General features: G+C 48.9%; 1 protein-coding gene across 1 annotated transcript in view; it reads left to right on the plus strand.

Annotated features, from left to right (window-relative positions):
* The first annotated feature begins 15,144 nt into the window (after positions 1–15,144).
* Positions 15,145–22,578, plus strand: part of UBA6 (ubiquitin like modifier activating enzyme 6) — an 85,846-nt gene continuing 78,412 nt past the window's right edge. The window contains exons 1-2 of the mRNA XM_017671530.3: positions 15,145–15,290; positions 18,539–18,601. Coding sequence (XP_017527019.1) covers positions 15,220–15,290; positions 18,539–18,601 — 134 coding nt within the window. The 5' untranslated portion in view covers positions 15,145–15,219. The remainder of the gene's footprint in view (positions 15,291–18,538; positions 18,602–22,578) is intronic.

Here is a 22,578-nt window from a genome sequence, read left to right on the forward strand (position 1 = left end):
CCTTTCCCCATTGTGAGCTCTTAGCATTCTTCTTGAAGATCAGGCTATAGAAGCGCATATTTATTTCTGAGCTCTGAGTTCCTTTGGTCTATATATCTTTTTATATGCCAGTACTATACTGTTTTGATTATGTTATCTTTGTAATACATTTTGAGATTAGGAAGCATGATGCCTCCAGCTTTGGTCTTATTCAAAATTGTTTTGGGTATTTACCATCTTTTGTGGATCCATATGAATTTTTGTGTTTTTTTTTCTATCTCAGTAAAGAATGCCATTGGGATTTTCAATGGGGATTGCAATAATCTGTAGATAACTTCAGGTAGTATGGGCATTTTAACAAACGTCCTCCAATCTGTGAATATGGAATGTCTTTCCATACTGCCAGTGCCTTTAATTTCCCTCATCAATATTCATAATTTTCAGCATATAGGTTTTACACCTCTTCAGTTAAACTTATTCCTAAATATTTAATTCTTCATATTGAAATTGAGCATGGAATCTTTTTTTATTTCCTTTTTGAGTAATTTGGTGCTTTTGTTTAGACACATGACTGGTTTCTATATGTTGATTTTGTATCCTGCAAGTTTGCCAAATTGGTTTATGAGTTCTAAGAGTTTTTGCTGTTGACACTTTAGGGTTTTCTGCATGTATGATCATGACATGTATGAGGAGAGATAGTTTTACTTATTTTCTGATTTGGATGACTTTTATTTCTTTTTCTCCCCTAATTCCCCTGACTGGGCCTTTCAGTGCTATTGAAAAGAAACAGTGAGGGTGGACACTTTTGCTTTCTGCCTAATGTTAGAAGAAAAGATTTCAATTTTTCATCAATGAGTATGTTTGTTGTGGGTTTTTCATATATGCCTTTATTGTGTTGAAGTACATTCCTTTTATACCCAATTTGTTGAGAGTTTGTGTCATGAAAGGGTGATGAATTTTCTCAAGTCCCACTTCTGCATTGATTGAGATAGATTATTTTATTCCTTCCCTTTGTTAATTCAGTATGTCACATTCATTTGGGTATGTTGAACTGTCCTTATATCCCAAGAATAAATCTTACTTGATCATTGTGTATCATCCTTTTAATGTGGTGTTGAATTTGATTCGCTAAAATTTTGTTGAGGACTTTTCCATCTATGTTTATTTATCAGGGATATTGCCCTGTAATTTTATTTTATTCTATTATCCTGTCTAGCTTCAGTATCAGGTAATGCTGGTCACCTAAATGAGTTTGTAAGTGCTCCCTCCTATCCAATTTTTTGGAACCATTTAAGAACTATATTAATTTCTCTTTAAGTGTTTGGTAGAGGTCACCAGTGAAGCCATATCACCTTGAACTTTGCTGTTTGGGGAGGTTTTTAAAAATTGATTCACTCTCATTTATTCTTGGTGTGTTCAGACTTTCAGCTTGATTCAGTTTTGATGGATTATGTTTCTAAGAATTTATCAGTTTCTTCTAGGTCATCCAATTTGTTTGCACATAATTGTTCATAGTTATGTCCTAAGACCCTTTTTATTTCTGAGTCATCAGCTAGGGCCGCCGCAGCTCCGCTCGGAGAGCCCCCGAATTGCTGAACGGCCGCAACCCCCAGCGCGTGCCCGCCCCCAGGCAGCCGCCACCCGCGCCCAGGCAGCGAGGCCGCAGGGGCCACGCCCCCTCATGCGCCAGGCGGACCAGCCGCTTGGCAGTTGGCCCCGCCCCGCGCTTGGGCGCCGCTCAGCGGTCTGCCCTAACGGACCCAGTGAGCCGTTGGAGCGGCTGGTCAGCCCGCCAGGAGCCCTCTCCCTGGGCGTGTGACGCGCATGCGCGCGACGCGCGAGGCGAAATGGGAATTCGCGGCGGGAAGGATCCGGCTTCAGGTTCCCAGGACCTCGGAGCCGGGCCTGCTTTCTGCGGCCTGTGGACTGGGCTCCCCCAGCCTGCATCCTGCGCCAGGCGGCCCACGCACCGCGGTGTGGCTACCTCACAGCCATCCTGTCTCACAGGCCTTAGGGGCAGCGGGCTGCTTCCCTAGGTTCAAGCCCCGCCCCCGAGTTCAGCGGCTGCCCTCTGAGAGACGGGCTGCAGCTTCCCTCCAGACCTCATCGATATTAAAAACATTTGCTCTGCCAGTGATCTCCTTAACAAGATGGAAAGACAAGTTACAGGCTGGGAGCAAATATTTGCAAAACATGTATCTCACAATGGACTAGTATCTAAAATAAAAAAATAACTCTCTGAGAACACTCCTGGCTCAGAGACCTAGACCCACCCAGGAAACACTCAGGGGTCTTCCACGGGCCTGCTGCGTCCCCTTCATGGCACCTACTGAGTGCATGCAGGTTTCCCCGTGAGCATGCCTCCGGGTGGAGGGTGGCGGGCACACCCTGCTCTTTGAGCATGGCACTCTGACCTGGATCCACACTGGCCAAGGGGCCAACTGAAGTTGCATAACAGGCAATGTAGAAAGAGCTTAACTCCCCTCTTCTTCCGGAGGGAATTTTGCAGAATTTGAGCTGGCAATGAAAAAAACAGGCAGCAGAAGCCACTTTGGGACTTGAGCTTGTAATGCATTCGAAGAGGCTCCAAACACCTGTCAGGCCTGTTGCAATGTGGGTACCAGGTCTCAACTCTGCAGCCTCACCTACCGCACTAAAACCTTATGTGCACACGTGATCTCCCCATTCTGCTGCTCTTCCCTGACTGGGAGGAAGATCCTCTGTCCACTAAGGCCTGAGACCCACGTCTGGAGATTTTTGTTTGCTCAAAAGACACCTGCCCCTGGCCTTCCTGCAGGAATGGTCAGAAATCAGAGGGCAGAGGACCGTCATCTCCCCCTTGCATGGCTGGTGTTTTCAAACACATTTGGGCTAACAATTCTATCTGCTTCTGGAGCCTAGGCTTTTTGATGGAGTCATACAAAACGGGGTGTGGAGTTGGGATGAGATCATTTTTCCACAACCCAGTTTTCCAGTCGGTGGTTCTGCGAAGAATAAGCAAATCCTACATCTAAGCCATGAGGGAGAATCTTGTCCACAATTGGTGGAGGAAGCAAGTGGGAAGCCTGCCTTTCGTGAGTGTCTCAGTACCATATTTGCTTCATCATCCCTGTGAATATAAAGTTACTTGGTGAAAATCATCTAAGGTTTCCCATGATAAAAACCCAAGTCCCGGGAGATGTCTGCAAGTTGTTCTTGTTTCAATCCCCAGCAGAAGTCCTGTTAAATAAAGCTCACTGTGACTTGCTTGCAAGGCTGAAAATATCTACAAATATATCAGAAAATAAATGAATTTTCACCAGAAGAGTAAACGGAAGGAAAGAAAAAATAAGAAGAGATTGCATTTGCCTTTGGCCACATAGTACATGTCTGAGAAGATCTGAACAATCAGATAACACTGGGTCCTGGTGGACAGAGATCTGGGCTGCTGGGAAAGAGGCAGGAGGAGGACTTGCCACTGTACTTTCCCTGTTTACAATGGACTGTGAATCATGCAAAGGTCTTACTTCTGTGAGATAGTACATTAAAATAATTGAAAAGATAAAAACATATTTAGCAGGAGTGTGATGTCCCAAGAAAAGCAAAGGAGGAATTTCTGGTCTTGGACGTGGAGGCTGCAGGGCCTTTCTTTGTTGGGCTAGAGCTCTCCAGCAACAGGGGCCTGGCTGGGGTCTGCAGGGCCTCCACAGAAGGCCCTGGGGATGCATGGGCTGCTTCCTAAAGCACGATGGGCACAGTGCACCAAAGAGGCCACAGCTGCACAGACATCCCCATGTCAAACGCAGGGCTGCCCATGGCCATGAGTACTTGGGTGCTTATCAGAGCACACATTCCCATAGGTTCAGAAAGCCTAGCCTCTGTGGAAGTCAGTCATGAGCAGTAGGAAGCAGTGGGTCCCCTGCCGCAAACTAGGTCGATGGACACAGAATGAAAGTAGTGGGAACATCAGCTAGGACCTTGGTGCTGTGAGCCCGAAAAACAATTTGTAAGCGGCCAAGAGAGGCACCCACCAAGGGTGTGGCTCTGTAAGCTGGAAAAGCACCTGTGCTCTTGCCTACCTGCCACAGTGCCCATGGAATGCCTCCCCCTCCCTCCTGCCCCAAGCACGCCTGCCCTCTGCCCCTCCCCCACTGCAGAATGGCCTGACCCCCTACATTTTAGGCCTGTTTAGATTCAAACTTGCCCTCCCTGAGTGGGATCCTGAGCAGTTGGTGGAGGAGGCTGCTCTCCCGTCCTGGACTTGGTTCTCCATGTCGAACAGCCAAGCAGCTGCGGTCAGCTCTCAGCCGGTGAGGATGACTTCAGAAGGAGGTAAGGCCTGAAGGCTGAATGGGACTGTTTCAGGGACCCCTACCCACCAGTCCCTGGGATTCAAATGTGACTCTTATCTGGGCACAGTGGTTAGACCATCAAGGGAGGAGAGAGCTCTGGGCCCAAGGTATGTCACCTTGGAGGTGGGGGGGGCCTCTGGAAACCTGAAGAAGCCCTGGGGAGGTGGCTTCGGAGGTGGGTCAGGTGACACAAGGGAAGTGCCCTGAGCAGGGAGAAGGGACTGCCGCCAACACGCTGCTGCTTTCTAGAAGGGAGACAAGCCATGGGCCCTGCATTTGAGGAGGCTCTGGTGGTGGCTCGGGGGGATCCCAGGTAAGCCCAGTCCTGAGCCCTTCTCCTAGGCACAGGGCTGGCCCCACGATGTAGTCCCAAGGGATCTGAACTGGACTTTACCAGACCCCACAGTGCACTAGGAGAGGTAGAGAGAATTGGTCTGGGCCAGAAAATTGTCCAGGGGCCCTATCTGTGGCCAAGTCTGCAGGCATATGTCCTCTCCATGAGCAAGGCCACAGCATCCCCTGACTGCTGAAGCCCAGACCTCCTGCCCTCCTTCCAGCCAGAGCTCCTCTCCTCTGGGCAGTGGGCTGTTGGGCTCAATGGGGACAGGGCAGCCGGGTGACACCAGCAGGATAGAGCTTGGGTTCCTGAGTCATCCTGAATCCTTCTCCCTGTGAGGAGACTCAGTTCTACAGAGCCACTTCCTTCTGTCCAGTATCTCACAAACTTGAGCTTTGCATTTCACCTTTGAGATGAGGTGTTTGCTTGTGTGCGAGTCACTAACCAGGGATGATAGTAGACGTGGAGTATGGTTGCCTGTCCCGTGGAACATCTACACATGCTGATTCCTTTCCAAAGTGCCCACTGCTCTCCATTCCCAGCCCTTTTCCAGGCTCGGTGGCCACATTGGTTGCCAAGTAACAGAATTCAGGGCACACGAGACCTCCTCCACTGACCCTCTCTTGGGAATGGAGCTCCTGAGTGGTGGCAGGGACCCTGGCCCACGTTAAGGGTGTGCTGTGGGTGGTTCTGGATGGGTTATGTCAGGGCCCCGGGGCCTTTCCTGTGCAGAGGGACATTTCAAGTGTTTCCAGTGCTGGGCCCACAGGGGACATGAACCTTGGGCACCTTTGCGTCATCATTCACTGTGCAGCCCTCAGCCCCTCCCACCCCAGCCCCCCACACTGGGCCCCCTAGCAGCAGCACCCACTGAACCTCCTGTGCCCAGTGTTACCTCCAGGAAGCACCCTAGTGCTGCCGGCTTTCCCCAGCACGCCTTTCATGGCAGGACAGGCCAGCACTCCTGGGGCTCTCTGTGGGGGTGCTGTGTGTCTTGTGCCCTAGTTCTTGGTGGCCTCGGCATTGAAGCCCAACCTCCCTGCCCCTCCTGATGAGAACACCCAGGCTAGTGATGGAGGCTGGTCCCTGCACTGTCTACCTCAAGCTGCAGTGCCAGCTGCCCAGCTGCCCTCTTCCAAACTCCCAGCGACGGCCAGGCCTTGTCTGCCTGGGGCTGCTAGGAGCAGCGGCCCGGCCTGCTCGCAGCCCACCGCCTCACCCGGGAAAGCCCGCAGCCTCACCAGCACCTACGAAAAGTACCGGCGCTGGCAGTACTACAAGCCCCTGGCCTGCAGGCACCTGCCCCAGAGTCCCGATGCAGAGGCACTGTCCTGCTTCCTCATGTGAATGTCATCCTATGAAGTACCATGGTGTCCGCCATGGATCGAGGGCAGTGTTGTCCTCTCTCTGACTGGGCTAGTTGTCAGGAGGTGGTCACTTCTGGTGGTGACATCCTTTAGGCCAGATATTGCTGGTGGCCCCTGTAAGCCAGTCGGCCTCTGGCCGCAATGCTCACCACAGTCTCGCTGCGGGCTCACAGTGAGGCCCCTGACTGGCAGGCCCAGGGTTGGAGGCTGCACTCTCTGGGCTCTGTCCCCTTTTAACACAGGTCTGAGGGGATGATGCCTGGGCATCCCATCAGGAAGGCAGGGGACCCCAAGGCCCCAGGAGACAGCTCTCTGCCCGCCTGCCCTCCTGGGTGCAGGGTACTGGTCAGGAGAAGTGGGGGGGTCTGGTGCAGGGGGGCGGTTCCCTCAGAGCCCAGAGCAAGGTAACCCCGCCCTGGCTGGGCCCCTCCTGACTGGCCACTCCACTGCATTCAGTGCCCTGCAGAGCACTCGCCCTGGGCTGTGCAGGCAGGGTGTGTCTGACAGCGTGGCCTGTGCTCGCCAATTTGACATCTGTCGTTGTTAACTGGAAAGGGCTAATTTGAGGAGGAGCCCCGCTCTCCAGGCCACAGCGGGCAGCTGTGGTGCAAGGTCACGGGCAGCCGCTGTCCATGACAGAGGCTTTTGGAGTCAGATGGTGACCACAGTAGCCAGGAAGGCTGGCCTATGCCGCCCAGACCCTGCTGGTCCCCTCCTGGGCTTAGTCCTCCGTGTTGGGAATGCAGGCTCCACGGTGTGAGGTGGGGTGCGCAGGTTCCAGGCTGCAGATGGTGACTGACCCCAGTGGGTGAATTACAGCCCAGTGCTTCGGACGTGAATCCCACCATGATGCTGGAGGAGGGCCTGTGGTGGGGCGTGCAGAAATGGCAGTGTCAAGCCAGTCTGAATGCCGGATCTATTATGAGATGGTGGGAAAGTGAGTCAGGACCCCGGGCCCAAGGGCTAGATGAAGACCTGCACCCCTCTGGAAGCATGCCCCCCCACTTTGGGAGGCTGGCTACTCTGTCCGCCTGCCCCAGAGCCCCACCTGGCCGGACCATGACCTTTTCTGTCTAGACATGAAGGTCTCAGGACATTGGGGGGGGTTCAGACTCTGGCACTGGGGCTGTGCATGGGGTCGGGTGCCCCCACGGCCAGGGCTATGACACCCCATGCCCTTGCCATCTGACTCCTCCATTGGCTGCTTCCCTTCATGGTCCTAAGAGGCCTCCTCCTCAAGGGGCCTTGCCTCCCTCGCCCCAGGTTCATGGAGTTCAAGGCCGAAGAGGCGAGGCAAATCCAGTGGATGAAGGTGGCACAGGGCCTGCCTCCTCCAGAGCCCCTCATGCCTGGTCCTCAGGCGCTCTCAGCCCCAGAGAGGGGCCAGAAGTGAGGTATGCCACCACGTTCCCCAGGAGCCAAAGGCCAGAGGCAGTGGGAGCCTTGGAAGGCCACAGTCCCCAACATGGCCCTTCTCACCCCGGGGGCATTGGGCAGTGACCTCAATGCCACCAGCAGCCTGGGGTCTCCCCTGGTCCTGACGGGAATGGACCAGGTTCAGGACATGGCCACACCCCTCTGCCCTGATCAGAGACCCACAGGGTATGCTGGAAGCGGCCGGAGGCTGGGAGGAGGATGGGCCTCCCTCCCCAGCATGAAGCCCTCGGAGGCCCTGTGTCCCCTCCTGCACCTTGGTACCTGTGGACCAGCTTGTCCTGAACCCCCACGGGAATGCCTTCGAGCTTGGTCCTCCCTGAGCATGCTCAGTGCTGGGGAGGTATGGCCAGGCCACCCACACTCCTTCCTTAACCCTCCTCAGCACGCATCCCCAAGAAGGCCGGTGCCAGGGCCCAGCCAGACACCGCCCAGCCACAGTGATGCCAGCAGAGCCCGCACACTGAGGCGCCGATGGAGAACACCCTTGAGGCCATGACTAAGAACCTTGGCATCATGGAGGGGCTGCTAGGGCCTGGCAGCCCAGCTGAGGGGGTGCCCAGTGGAGAATGTGGAGAGGAGAGCTCCAGGCCACCACAGGGAGAGGAGTGTGACTACCCGGACCCAGGTCTCCTGACCTACCTTGATGAACTTTGTGCCCAGGAAGACTTTCTTGCCAAGGTGGGCTGGCCCTGGCCCAGGTGCCACAAGATTTTGGGGAGCAGCACTCCCACCCAGGTCTGGGTGGTACCCAGGCAGCTGGAATTGTTTGTTTCTTATTCCTGTGCCCGTGTGTGTGTGTGTGTGTGTGTGTGTGTGTGTGTGTGTGTGTGTGTGTGTGTGATGGTAGATGTGCACATGTAGGTGTGTAAATGTGTGTGTCTGCATGTTGTACAGGGATAACGCAGGTGAGCCAGGGGTGTGTGGATTGTTGGTGTGCATGCTTGTGTGTGCATGTGTGTGCATAGGTAACTGTATATATACTTGTGTGGGTATGGGTGTGCATATGTTTGTGTGTGTGCCTCTTGTGGGGTGTGTGGCATGCACATATATACGTGTGTATATGCTGTGTGTCTGCATGTGTGCCTGTGGTTGGGGACTGTGACCATATCTTTCCAACACCCCCTTGTTGTGGAGGATGGGGCTGGTCTCTGCTTTTCCCTTGCCCTCTGGGTCCTCTGGGTGCCCAGGAGATCCCCTCCAAGGATGCTCACAGCTTCTTCCTTCTGTGCCAGGTGGACATAGTGCTGCACCCATGCTTACTGGAAGAGTTGCTCTCCCTAGAACCCAAGCTGGATCTCTTGGCCCTCCTGAGGAGCTGGAGCAGGAGGAAGGACTGTCCTTGGCACAGGTAAGCTGGGAAAGGGAAGGAAACAGGTGAGCCCAGAGAGGGGCAACCCAGGTGAGCCAGGGCAGGGGACCCCAGGACAGGATTCCTCCCTGACTGTCCCCCCTGCGTTGCATGGCAGGAGTGGCTGGGAGGGCCTCTCTGAGGGTGGGGGCTGGGCAGGAGGACAGCAGGGAGAGGATGGGGAGCTGGGGAGGTGAGGGAGGATGCAGGCTGGGGTACCAAGCTGGAGGATGAGGTTGGCAGGAGAGCCATAGCAGCTGTCGTTGGCATGGCACCTCCTCCCCCTCAGGCCACCTCATGGTCCCCTCTCAGAAGCAACTCCTGGAATTGAAGCAGGAGGAGGGTGTGCAGGCACCCCCGAGTTACGGCACACCCCGACAGGACTCAAGGCCTTCTGAGTCTGAGGCTGGACAGGATACCCAGAGGCATGGCCACGGCTGCCAGCTAGGGGCCAGCGACCAAGCCTGCCCACTAGAGGCTGGTTGCAGTCAGCACCACATGCCCAGCCTAGCAGATGCCGGCATGTCCAGGCCCAAAGCCTTTGCTGCCTCTCCAGGATGCCAGGAGTCCCCTCCACTGAAGGCTGGCTGGCAGCCCCCTGGCCCCCAGGCTCAGGGATGCACTTCCCCTAGCCTGGGGCCCAGGCTTGCCACTGCTTCAGGAGAGACCTGTGCTGGTCAGGAGGCACTGGGGCCCACAGACAGGCCCAATGAGGATGAGAGGAGCTCCCCAGCCCGGCCTTCTTCCTGGACTCTCAGCACATCCTGCCGTCCTGGGGACTATGCCAGAGTCCTACTCCAGGCTCAGACCTCCTCTGCCCTGGAGTACCCCAGGCCCACTCTCCCTAGAGGCCAGGCCTCTGCCCCACTGGCCCTCCAGGTGCCAAGGCCAGCAGTCAGCCCTGTGTGCAGTCCCAGTGCCTGCTGAGAAGACACCCCTGCCAGGGGCCAGCCTCGGGGCTGCTGGGGGGCCAGCCTTGTCTCTGGGGCTGGGCTGCCCCTCACAGGCCCAGAAGAGAAGGGGGGACCCTTTTGTCTCAGGGAAGAGTAAGAAGTGGCACTGCAGCCAGTAGGAAGGAGCTGGCCCTCCAGGGCAGCTTCGGGGTCCTCCACATCCCAGTACTGATCCTGGCTGCCTTGGGACAGGGAGGGTGCGGTGGGAGAGGTGGGAGGGCGGGGCCCCTGGTGGTGGCCGGTTGGGGGGTGGGATAAGAGGGTGGTGGGAAAGGTGTGGGGTGGTGGGGGTATTCAGCCCATTTGGGCGTTGTATGTAAATGCAAATAAAGCCTGTTTTGCTAGGAAATGCTCTGGGCTTCTCCATGGGAAGGGGCGCCAAAAGCAAGAAGGTCCTGGGCTTCGGGATCCAAGGTGACGTCCCCGTTCCCCCTCCACATTCATGTGCGTTCTCCAGATGGCTCCCGACAGCCCACTGCCTCCATAAACCCCCAGCCCCACCCCTGCTCCTCTGGAGGCCGCTTTTGGGATTCCGCAGGATGCAGCGTCATCACAGGACCCCAAATGTCTAAGGATGGCAGCTGCTTGGTCCTGTGCCCTCTGTAGCGTCAGCCGAGTTTCTGGACAGAGCCTGCAGACAGCCCTTGTCTAGAGGATGCCCTCCCTTTCTCACTGACATGGGCTGGTGGGCTGGTGGGGCGCTGGGGGATGCTCAGGCATCAGGGTCTCCTTGGGGGCTGAGCAGAGAGGAAAGGCATGTCGTGACGGGGACAGGCTCCACAACCGACATAGAAGGCCCTTCCTCTGGCTTCGGTGGGAGCGTGAAATGTGTGGATTGGTGGGCATTCCCTCTTACCTCAGTGAGTACAGAGGGCATTGGGCTGTGAGGAGAATCAGGGCACTTCGAAAGGATATTGGGCGTGGGGCCCCTTGTCTCTCTGAGGGATTTCTGTGTAGGAGCGTCTGGTCCACTGAGGTAGGAGGCCCCATGCAGCTGTAGCCTGAGAGGCTGGCCTCGGGGCCTTTGCATTTCAATGATGCCCACACTGCTGTCCCCTCCCCTCCCCACAGGGCTGGACCCTCTGTGAATAGGTGTGGATGTTGCTTTGGTTTTGAATGTGCTCCTACTAAGACACCACAACTGACACACACAAGCACATGAGGGCTGCAGGGGCCCCTGGCTGAGGTCTGCACCCAGGGCTGGGGGAATGGGGATCCAGGTGGGGTCCTCCAGGCGGGGTCCTCCTTGACCCTTCTGGGATGGTGACACAGACCTCATGGCACAGCAGTGGCCAATCTGGCTCCCAAGAGGGAGATGAGCACAGAATAAGGGGCAAGAGCTGAAGGTGGAGGCCCTGCCTTCCCTCCTGGCCAACACTGCTTCTCCAGGTTCTAAATTCCAATTCCCTCCCAGCCCTGTAGGTCCTGAGGCTGAGTCTCCCCCAGTGGGGCCCTGCTCCATCAGGACCCACAGGTGGCCTGACCCTCTGCTTAGAGTTCTGGAAAGGGAGGGCTATACCTCCCAACTCCCACAGGCCCCACCGGTCAGCCCCTGACCTTGCTGTCTGCCTCCATCACCTGTCCAGGCCCAGGCGGCAGCACCAAGGACTGGTCCAGATGTTATGTCCCCTCGTGGCCACTCTGCTGTGTCCCTCCCTGGTGAGGCCCATGTGGCAGGCTGGGGGGACTGAAACAAGGTGGGTGAAGGTTTACATGCTGTCTTGGAAAGGACAGAGGGAGGTCCACTGGGACGATAAATGAAATGTTTAAATTTGCATCATGGCCAAGCTTGTTTATTAGAGAAAAACAAAGCAGACTTGACATTTGCTGGGACGGTGTACAAGGTCCGAATCCAGGAGGCATTTGTAGGAGGTGAAGCAGATTCTGTGCAAATGGCCAGGTCCCTGTCTCCCCTCCAGGTCACGATGCTCCTCCAGCAGGTGCTGTGCCTCCTGTAGCTTGTGGGTTCCCCACAGAGATCAGGAGGTGTCCCAGGTCACCCATTGCTCTGTGAGGACAGTCGACTCAGGTTGGTGTGGATCCCGGTGCAGGTCCAGCACTTGGGGCTGGAGACCCCGGGCCGGCACCACATGGCCTGGCTTCATAGCCCCCTCCTACCTCACCAGAATCAGCCCCCAGAGAGACCGTGGAGTCCTAGGGAAATCCCAGTAACCCAGAGCCAGCCTGGGCCCACAGGAGCTGCCCCTCTTTTCTGACTATAGATGTCATGGTATCCCGGTCACTGTGCACGGTGGAGGGAGGGGGGGCGTGACCCACTTCTGGAGCCTTGGCCAGCTGCCCTCGTCCTTGCCAATCTGCGGACGGACGGCTGGTGAGGATGGTGAGGCTGCCTCCTCTCTTTGTCTCATTGGTCCTTCACTGGCTGTCCCTGGGCGTGGGTGTCCTAGGAGGCTCAGACAGAGGACGATGTGTTGGGTGGGTGGGAGGACAGGCTTTGACTGCTGGAATAGCTGGACGGATCAAGTTGGGAAAAGAAGTCCCCTACTCACAACTCAAGAGCCCCACCCCCACTGGCTTCTTGGCCAAACTCACCCTTCTGGCTGTCAGTAGGAGGGACACTGAGGGAATGTCAGCCGGGAGGCCAGTGGTCTGGGTCCTTCCCCAGCTCTCCCATGCTTTAAACAGCAAAGTACCTGTGGGATGCCCCGAGAAGACTTGGAGCATTTAAGGAAGCCCAGGGCTTCTTCTCCAGGAACACCCCAGAAATCTAATCAGAAATAGTCTGCTTTGATAACTCACAAATCTGTGTTTGCACCCTCCTGTTTTTATTACCTGTTCCTCCACTAGAGTGTAGGAGCCATAAGAGGGTCTTGAACCATGTTCAAGGATCCTCAATAAAAATTCTCATACTTTGGATTCTTTGAAAAATAGACTCAGAGACAGAGTTTAGGGAACACCCGGGAGGGGTAGAAGAAGAAATGATTGGGCAGAGGCAAAGTTGAACTTTGACCCAGACCCAAAACAGCCTCAGTCCACCACACGGGAGCTGAGGTGCCAGACCGTTTCTTCAGAGGTGTCTCAGTTGGAAGGATTTGGCCAAGCCTTTCTAAAGACACCTGTGTCTCATATCTGCCTCAACCAGCCTACAGAGCCACCTGCCATGTCACAAAACTCACCCCCTCTGCCATTTCTTCACACTGTGAGGGTGTCTTCAGGGTGGTGGTAACTGTGTGTGTGTGTGTGTGTGTGTGTGTTTTGGGGCTGAGAGTGCATGTACAAGGGTGGGACTTGTGTGAAGCCAGGGAATATGGAGGGTTGTGCTTGTGTGTTGGTGGAACAGCACATTGGGGGTGTGTAGCTGCGGTGTTACATGGGGAAGATGCAGCCTTTGAACTGATGAAGGAGGCACAAGCCACCCACAGGGACCAGCAGGCGACTTCCTCAGCATCTGAACTCCCACTTAGAGGATTTGCAAACCCTAGAGTCCCTTTGATTGAAGGTGCCATTTCAGTACACCCACACAAAGGTGTGAAGTCACAGGTTTACTGCTTATGAAGCCCAGAAGTGGGGAAGGGCAGTCCTCTGCCTCAGGTCACTGGTGAGCAGTAGGCAGTTGGGGTAGCAGGCACTTCAGTACTTACACAGTGGCCAGAGTAGTGGCCACTAACTTCACAGCCTCGACTCTTTAAGTGCCTACCTTCAAGGTGCCCTGAGAACAAAGCTGGAACTTGGGCCAGCAGCCTAAGCTCAGGTCTGATCTAATGTCCAGACTCGGTGTGAGCAGGCTGCCTGCCGTATATGTCTGGGCTCCCCCTCAGGATGGTTGTTTGCTCCCGCAAAGGGGAAGCTCCGCATACAAATGTGTGCCCATGAGGTATGGGCTGTCTGTGCTGGGGTGGTGGGCAGCTCCTGGAAGGCTCAAGGTGTTTGTAGTAAGTTTCCATGGGCCTGTTTTGTGTACATAGTACAGGTTGAGTTGTGGCATGTGTGAATTCAGAGTGTTTAGTAACCTAATGTATGCATTTGAGGATCGGGGTAGTTCACATATGCCTGTGTCCATGTGGACAGCAGGGCTGGGGGTATATTTCTTTGTACAGGTTTATTTATTTCTGTATCTATGTAGGTGGTCTGGGAGTGTGTTTGAGGGATTGTGTGTATTTTGAGAGGTTTGAGGGGTTGACCCTATATACTCAGGTCCAAGGGGATTTAGTGAGTAGTGAGTACTTACTCTCTCAGGATTATCAGGGGCCTTGTAGGAGTGGGGGCTAGAGGGGTTGTGTGTGTGTGTGTGTGTTTTGCGTGTGGAAGTAGGCTGGGAGAAGCAATACAGATCAGGACGTCATGGGTTATGCTACCAAGGGATGTGCAGGATTCAGGAGTGCATTGGGGTGTGAGATAGTTTGGGGTCACTATCTTAGGGCCTGTGTGGGTGTGACCTGGGAAAAGGTGAGGGGCATGAGTGCCCTCATCATGGTGTCTGATGGTTTGGGGTCACACTCAGGATGTCTAGGTCCTGTTTGTGTGTGAATTGGTGTGTGGGGCTGAGCCTGCATTTTGAGGCTGTTGTAAGTGTGCATCTGAGAAGAGGTAGGGTTGTGCATTTTTGTGCTCTGTGTTCAGGCTGTAGGGGCTGTACGTGTGCTCATCGTCTTAGTGAGAATTTAGGGAGCGTAGTTTTGGTGTGTGAGAATTTGGGGAGAGTGGGGGCATCAGCGTTTGGGTGTTGCGAGTTGCATGTATGTAACTGTGGGATGTGGACAGGTGCTGTTTATAGATTTTCAAGGTATATGGGTCTGTCTGTACTGGGTGTCAGGTCATGTGTGCTTGGAGGAGTGTATGAGAAGTCCTCAGACATGTGCACTGACACAACTTCACAGGGACCAACTGTGATCTTGACCAAGTCACTTAAACAGACCCAAGTTCCTTTACTTAACCCATAAATCGAAGGGAGCAAACTGGGTGACTGCAATTCATAGCTCTAAAAATCATGATTCAATTATAACCGTGACAGTACATGACATGTAGTAGACGCCCAAAATTACTTGTTAAACCAATAACGTCTTAAAAATGTTATCTCTGACAGGAAATCCGAAGCTACCTATTACTAGCCTTCAGTTTTTATTTATAAAATGAAGGGGTTTCCTCTTCTTGCTATAAATATCTTGCGGATTTTGGTACGCAATCTTAACCTTTCACTGGCTGCTGGAATCCAAGCGCTTGTCTGTGGAACCAGAAGTGACGCGACCTCCAGAGTTTTGGCGCCTTTCCAACAGTCGGACGCTCGGTCGCAGAAGCGCCACTGCCCGCCTACACCTGTGCAAAGGCCGCCCAGCGACCACACCCAAGCCGGAAATGGGGACGCCCCTGAGGTTGATGGGAAAGCGCGGCAGGGCGGCTCGCTCCCAGGCCCGCCCCCTCCGGTGACGTCTCCGCCCGCCCCTTGACCTCGCGGCCCCACCCCCTTCTCTGCCTGCTGGGACCAGAGGCTGTCGTGTCTCCGGAGGCGATGGAGGTTTCGAAGCCGTTGGCTGCACCTCAGGGGGAAGAAGCGTCCTGCTCTTCCTGGGGGGCCGGCGGGTGAGACATCTGGTTTGGGCTCGAGGAAGCGACGGGTGGTGGGCGGCCCCGGCCCCGGCTTTCTGGTTCTCCCCTTCACGCGTGCAGGGAGCGTTTGAGAGGCCGCGGGACCGGTCCGAGTTGGCGGTTGAGGCGCAGGGAGCGCACGCGGTGGGTGTGGCGGCGTAGGCTCGGACCGGTGCGGTCCCCGGCTTCGCTGAGGAGAAATCCCGCGTCTCACCCCTTGAAGCGCTTTTCCCGGTCCGCTGGGGTCGCCATCCTTCCTACCAGTCACCAGACGGGTTGGGGCGGGGCCGGGGGCGGTGGGGGCGGTGGGCTCCGTCCCGAGAGGTCTGGCCCGGGCTTGGTGCGAGCTTCCCCAGCCCAGGTGCCGACAGCTTCTCTTCTCCTTTCGTTAAAATGAAATCTAAGCGCACCACTGTGCGTGATCCTCCACGGAGATCCTCCTTTGAAAACTGTTCCCAGAGGGAACTTGTTAATGATGAATCAGTGGCAGTCGAGACACCCTCAGGCCTCTGTTGACTACAGTTAAACAACAAAAAAAAATCCACAAGTTATTCTTTCTTATTTCCCAGTCGATATTGAGGTTCTTCACGTCTTTTAAACTCCTGCAATATGAGGGGGGAATATTTGTGTATTTCCTGGTTCAGTCATCTAATTAGTAGAGTGGGTAGTACATCCTGCCCACTGCCTGAATACAATATGCCAGAGATACATGTGATGGACATATGATTTTGAGCCAATGTGGGAATGCCCACAAACCTGTAGCATTTTTGCCAGTTTCAGACTGAAGGGATGCTTTTGGTACCACGGTATTGCCTGCCGTTGCCAACACTGCCAGATTTACTTGGGGGTCGTTATGTAATAGAAACAAAACTTCTCTTTTTTAAAAACATTTTTGATTGTCGTATAGACCTTATTTTAAAAATGATTTTCAAAATATTTCAGTAAGGCAGAACTTTCTGAAAGGTGCCAATTGTATTAAGTGACAACTGGTTGGAATGTAGCTTTTCTCATTTCTGCTTAAGAGCTTTAGCTGCTAAATTACTGCCCTCCATGTAAGGAGGACTTGCTAGGGAAAATGTATGAGGGATAAGAAAACTGTAAGAGAAAATTTTATTTTCATATTTTGTTACAGTGCCAAAATAGTATATATTGTATATGTGTGTGTGTATTACACTGATGATCTTTTAAACACAACTATCTTCTGGTTTTCTTTCACTTGTTGCCGTAGAATTATTTCTTATAGTCACCCAGTCAGCTAGAAACTGCTATCATATAGTGACAATGTTTGGTGAGATAAATGGTACTATTTTGCTTAACTATATTTACAAATCCTTTTTCTTAGATATTGATACCAGCCCTAGAAATTTGGATTCCCAAACTGAATTTTGTGATACCATGTTATTTGTGGAATCTTATCATTGATAACTAGAGCTTCCTACAACTTGAAATGCATTACACTTTTGCCAAGATTTTATTGATCTTACCTATCACCAGGGCTCAGGTGCAAATGCCCCAGGTTGATTCTCCTTATCTGAGAATCACCTGTGTTTCCCAGTGTTTATCCTATTATTTTTCTTTGCTATGCTGTGAAAAAATTGGGATGAGCTGCAGTAAATGATATGTCACTGTATCTTGTCACACTAGTATGTTTAACTTTTCAAAAAGATTTTAAAAATTCATTCAACATTTTTTGAGTGCTTTCATTATACTTACAGTGACAATAGGCATTATACACGGTAGTCAAAAGGTAGACTGCTTAGGGTCAGATTCTGCCATTTACCTGGGCTATGAGTTTGGGCAGGTTATTTTAAGTTACTTCTCTCAACCTCAGTTTTTTTTTCTTCTGTTCATTAGAGATGGTGGTAATGCCTGTCTCATGAAGTTGTAAAAGTTAACTGAGTTAGTATATCTAAAGCACTTAAAACTATGTGGTGCAGGGTTTGCTCTTACTATTATTATTAAATGCTAGGTACAGTTTTAGGTATGTGGAATATAGTAGTGAATCCTTAATGAATCATACGTTCTGTAGGGGAGGGCCAACAATAAACGGTTAATGATTAATGATTTGAAGAAAATACAGCAGGTCAACAAGTTAGGAAGTGATCTCAGAAGAGGAGGAGCCATTTCACTGATAGGGTTATTAGGAATGGTCTGTGTAAAAATATTTGTAAGGCAATATTTTGATAGAAGTTTAAATGATAGGAGTCAGCTTTTCAGAGAGCTGAAGGAAGAACATTCCAAGCAGAAGGAAAGTATAAAAGCTCTAAAGTAATAATAAGCTTGCTTTTTGAGGAACAGCAAGATAGGCAAGTGTGGCTGAAGGTAAGCTAGATGGTGGGTTTGGAGAAGTAATTGGGAGACAGAGCACATAGGCCCTATTAAGCACCTTAAGGTGCTTGTATTTTATTCTAAGAGTAAAGGAAATTCACTGAAGATTAATTCTAAGTCAGGGAGTAATGTCTGACAACATTCTAAAAGATTTAGGCTGTTACCTAGAGAATAAACTGAAGGGAAAGGACAATAGTAGAAATAGAGACAGGTAAGGAGGCCATTGAAGTAGTTAAGATGAAAAATGATGGTTTGTTCTGAGATTATACTGATTGAAATAGAAGTGATCAGATTCGAGATCTCTCTTGAAAGTAGAGCTAACAGGACTCACAGACAAAGAAAATAACAAAAAGATCCCTAGATTTTTGGCCTGAGCAAGTGAGAAAATAGTGGTACTAAAAACTTGAGTTAGGAAAGACTGGGGAAGAAGAGATTAAGCAGGGTAATTGAATTCTGTTTGGGGCCTCTTATGTTTGTGAGACTAGTTAGACATCAAAATAGGGATACTGTTCTGGCAGATGTGTAAAATCTGGAGGCCAGAGGAGAGATCAAACATGGTGAAATAGGTTTAGATATCATCAGTATATGGTAAGTTCAAAGGACTGAATGAGATTATCTTTGGAGCTTGTATATGTTAGAGGTTTATGGGCACTCCAACAAAATTGCTAAAATATAGATCTGTCAGAATATACATAGCAATGATAGAACCACACCTGAGAGTGAAACAACCAATACAAAGTAGGCAATCAGTGAATTTAATTTTGACTAATTTTTAAAATCAAAGTAAAATGGTGGGTAATAAAAAATATATATGGTTTATAAAACGTCCTTTAGTAACTAGTGATTCTGATCCCATGTATATTTGAATGTTGAACAACCATATTTGCCCTTATAAGTTGTGTTTTATTTTTCAGTACAAATACAAATTTGCCCATCATGTCAACAGAATCTGTAGAGATAGATGATGGATTATACAGGTAAGAGGCTTTTGGAAACTGAAATTTATTTCCAAGTGTAACTTTTGACATCTTATATGTTGGTATTTGTAATGTCAATACTTTAAATATTGTTTCTTTCCCCCTAAATACTATAATTAAAATTTGGTTAAAATTTACTAGGTATGCAGGTTTTTCCCCAGTAAGAATAACTGAGCTTTAGGTTATAATTACTTCTAAACAATTGAACCTTCCTACAAAACTGAAACTCTGTAAAATCTGCAAATCTTGAATATTAACTCATAAGTTTCTATTATTTGTAATTACATTTAAGAAATATTTTTAGTGCAATTTCAGTACCTATTTGAACAAAGCACCTTTCTGAATATACTTCAGTTTTTTCTTACTAATGCTTAATCTTAAGTCACCTCATAGTAATTGACCAGCTAAATTTGAAAGTTTTCTCAGAATCTAAAGGTTTTTTGTGTTTTGATTTTTGGGGGAACCACTTCTAATGGCATTCTGAACCATGTCTCTCTTTATTTGCATTTTGATGCCTATAAATTGTTGGGTGAGTTAGATTCAGTTCTGTAGACCTGGCTATTTTTTTTTTCTTTTCCTCAAAAGATGTTACTGAGCCTGCTGGTACCAAGATTTATCTGAAGAAATGAATGAGTCCCAATTTAGAACTCCAGCTTTGGTTTTCTAACTCTGTTTTTACCACAATCCTCTCCTTTGTAGGTAGTCAGGGCTGATTCAAATGATAATAAAATGAGACTTCGCTATCTCTTTTTCTGTGTTTCTTGACATCACTGTATGAAGAATGGATGAATATCAAACAGAACCAGGGAATTCTTAGGTCTCTGGATATGATACAGTCATAATAGTATCAAAAATTTCAATTTATTCTAGTGGAGTGCTAGAGGAAGCTCCTCTGGCTTTTGGAATAGTCTTTTTGGATTTGCTTCTGAATCTTCCTTAGACTTTTTCTTAAGCTGCTCCTGCTCTGCCTGTACCGTAAATGCCAGTTCCAATATCAGGATTTTTCTCTTAGTTCATACTCTAGTTCACATCGTAAATTTCCATGATTTAAGCTGTAATTGTATGCTAATGATACTTAAGTCTCTTTCTTCAGCTTTGTCCATTCAAGCTCAAGATCTTCATTTTTAAGTACGTATAGGTACTTTAAATATAGACCAGGTATATGTTCAGCAAATAATTCTTTCTTAGAGAAACATTTTGGTATAGGAAATCAATGTGATCTCTGGAGATAGAAAAGAACATTCACGTCCCAATCCTGACATTTATGTAAGAACTGAAATTAATTATTTAATCTTTCTGCTCACATTTCTCATGTATAAAGATAAAAGAATAATACCTCTTATTTCTTAGTATCTCAGTCTTAAAGATTTTTGATAAAACTTAATATTAAACAGTTTCTGGAACAAAGTAGCACTCAGTACTATTGTCCCTTTTTTCCTTTTCCCAAGCTTAATTAAATACTACCACAACCACTCAATAACCTAAGAGAAATTTTGGTATCATTTTAGAATTTTCCCTAAGAAAAATTTGTCATCCTCAAAATTCAGGTAATTTTTTAAGCCTTTCAGTTCCTTCTGAACAACCCTTAATTCTAACACTTTCATTCTCTCTCTCTGGGTTTGGTATCTTGGCATCTCTCAATTGAGCTATTATTCTTTCGTGTGATCTCTTTAGAGCTACTCTTGTCTCTAATCCATCTTCCATGCTTTACTCAAAGGGATATTCTTGAAATTTACTTCGGAGTCCATGATTTCTCAGTTTTAAAATCCTTAAATGGTTCCCTGTCATCTACACTGGAGAGGCTAACTATGTAATAGGCATTTATGTCCCCTCTTGGATACAGCATAACATAGTGGCTGAAAGTATACACTTTGGTCTTAGATCTGAATTTCACTCATCATCCACCATTTATAAGTGTTTGATCTTAACCAAATTAAGTTAACCAAATTAAGTCTTAACCTCTTAAGTCTAGTCTTTTCTTTCATCCATTCATTTTTTCATACATTCATTCATTCAACAAATACTTAATGATAAAATATAAACACAATAAAATTTAATTCTAAAGAATAGTGCCTAAGAACTCAATAATTTCTAATTATTATGTACCATGAGCTATTGCTGTAACTTTTTAATCTCCATGTCACTTCTCACCACTTCACCCTCCAACATTCTATTCTTAGCCTTGTTAAACTTTATATATTGTCTGGTACTTGATTTTACCCTACTTATAAGCTAAAAGCTAGCCTGTTGTTTAGTGGTTGCTGATAGAAGTCATGAAACTTCTGGGTCAGAAACAGAATTTTATTATTTATGGTACAGCAGTTAGCATGGCCGTGAGCATGGTGTTGGTTCCCCTTGCTCCCAAATCCCCAAGGGGTTGACACTTAGGGCCCGAATTGATGCCTTGTACACGCAGCTGAAACCCTGAATTTGAGGGACCCAGCATTTTATGATAAGCAGTGAGCAAGCCTGCCTTTTGTCTTGTAGAGAGACTTGCCTTGTCTCATCCCTCAAGGTCACATGCTACAAACACAACCCTGAGAAAAGGCCCCCAAAAAATAGAACTTTGCCCACTAGGCATATCTAGACAGACATTTCAGAGTATGAAAACTTACAAAAGTATCCCCCAACATATATATTTTTTCACAGTTTTATTGAGGTATAATTGAAGTATTGTAAAATGTACATAAAGTGTGCAATTTGATGTTTTGGCATGTATATATACTCATGAAGCCATCACAATTTAGATAATGAACATAGCCATCATACCCTAACACTTCCCTCGTGTCCCTTCGTAATCCCTTCCTTTCTTCTCTATCACTTCCCTTTATTGTCACTGTAGAACACACTTTTTTGTCACTACAATCGTTTTCGTTTCCTAGAAGTGATCATATATAGTATGTACACCTTTGAGGGGTCTGGTTTCTCTCACTCAGCATGACTGAGATTCATCTGTGTTGTGATATCAGTATTTGTTTCTTATTGCTGAGTTGTATTCTACTGTATGGTTATACTACAATTTTTTTAGCCATTTATTAACTGTTGATAGACATTTGGGTTGTTTCCAGGTTTGGGCTACCAGAAATATGTCTGCCATGAGGATTTATAAGCAAATTTTAGGGTAGATGTATGCTTTCACTTGCTCTTGGATAAATACCCAAGAAATGAATGGCTGGGTGATATGGTGGGTGTATTTTTAGTTTTTTAAGGAATGCCAAAATGTTTTCCAAAGTGGTTATACCATTTTATATTCCCTCCAGTAGTGTATATAGGTTAAAGTTGCCCCCCACTTTCCCTCAACGCCTGATATGGTCAATATTTTTAATTTTAAACATTCTAATGTAGTATTACATGTTAATCTAATATTAATTACATGTTAATGTAGTAGTAGATGTAGTAGTATTACATTATTGTTTTAATTGCATTTTCCCAGTGACTAATGATCTTGAGGATCTTTTTATGAGCCTATTTGCCATCTCTCTACTTGGGTGAAATATATTAGTCTTTTGCCTCCCTTTTTTCATTAGGTTTGTCTTACTGAGTTCTTTATACACTCTGTGTACATGACCTTTGTTGTATATATGGTTGCATTTATTTTCTCCTATTTTGTGGCTTGTCTTTTTATAACAATGTATTTTGCAGAGCAGTTTTTAATTCTGATAAGGAACAGTTTTTTAATATGTAATTCATGATGTTTGCAAAACTCAAGGACACTAAGATTTTCTCTGATGTTGTTTTCTTGAAGTTTCATAATATTAACTTAAATTTAGGTAATGATCCATTTCAAGTTAATTTTTGTATATGGTGTGAGGTGAGCGTTAAGATTCTTTTTTTCCCCCCACATAGCTTTCCAGTGTTTTAGGACTATTTGTTGAAGATTATCCATCTCCATTGAATCCCACGGGTATCTTTGGCAGGTCAATAGACTAAATATCTGTGGCTTTATTTCTGGAAATCTTCTGTTACCATGATTTCTT

This window comes from Manis javanica, chromosome 5 (genome assembly GCF_040802235.1).
Source record: "Manis javanica isolate MJ-LG chromosome 5, MJ_LKY, whole genome shotgun sequence".
Lineage (NCBI taxonomy): Eukaryota > Metazoa > Chordata > Mammalia > Pholidota > Manidae > Manis > Manis javanica.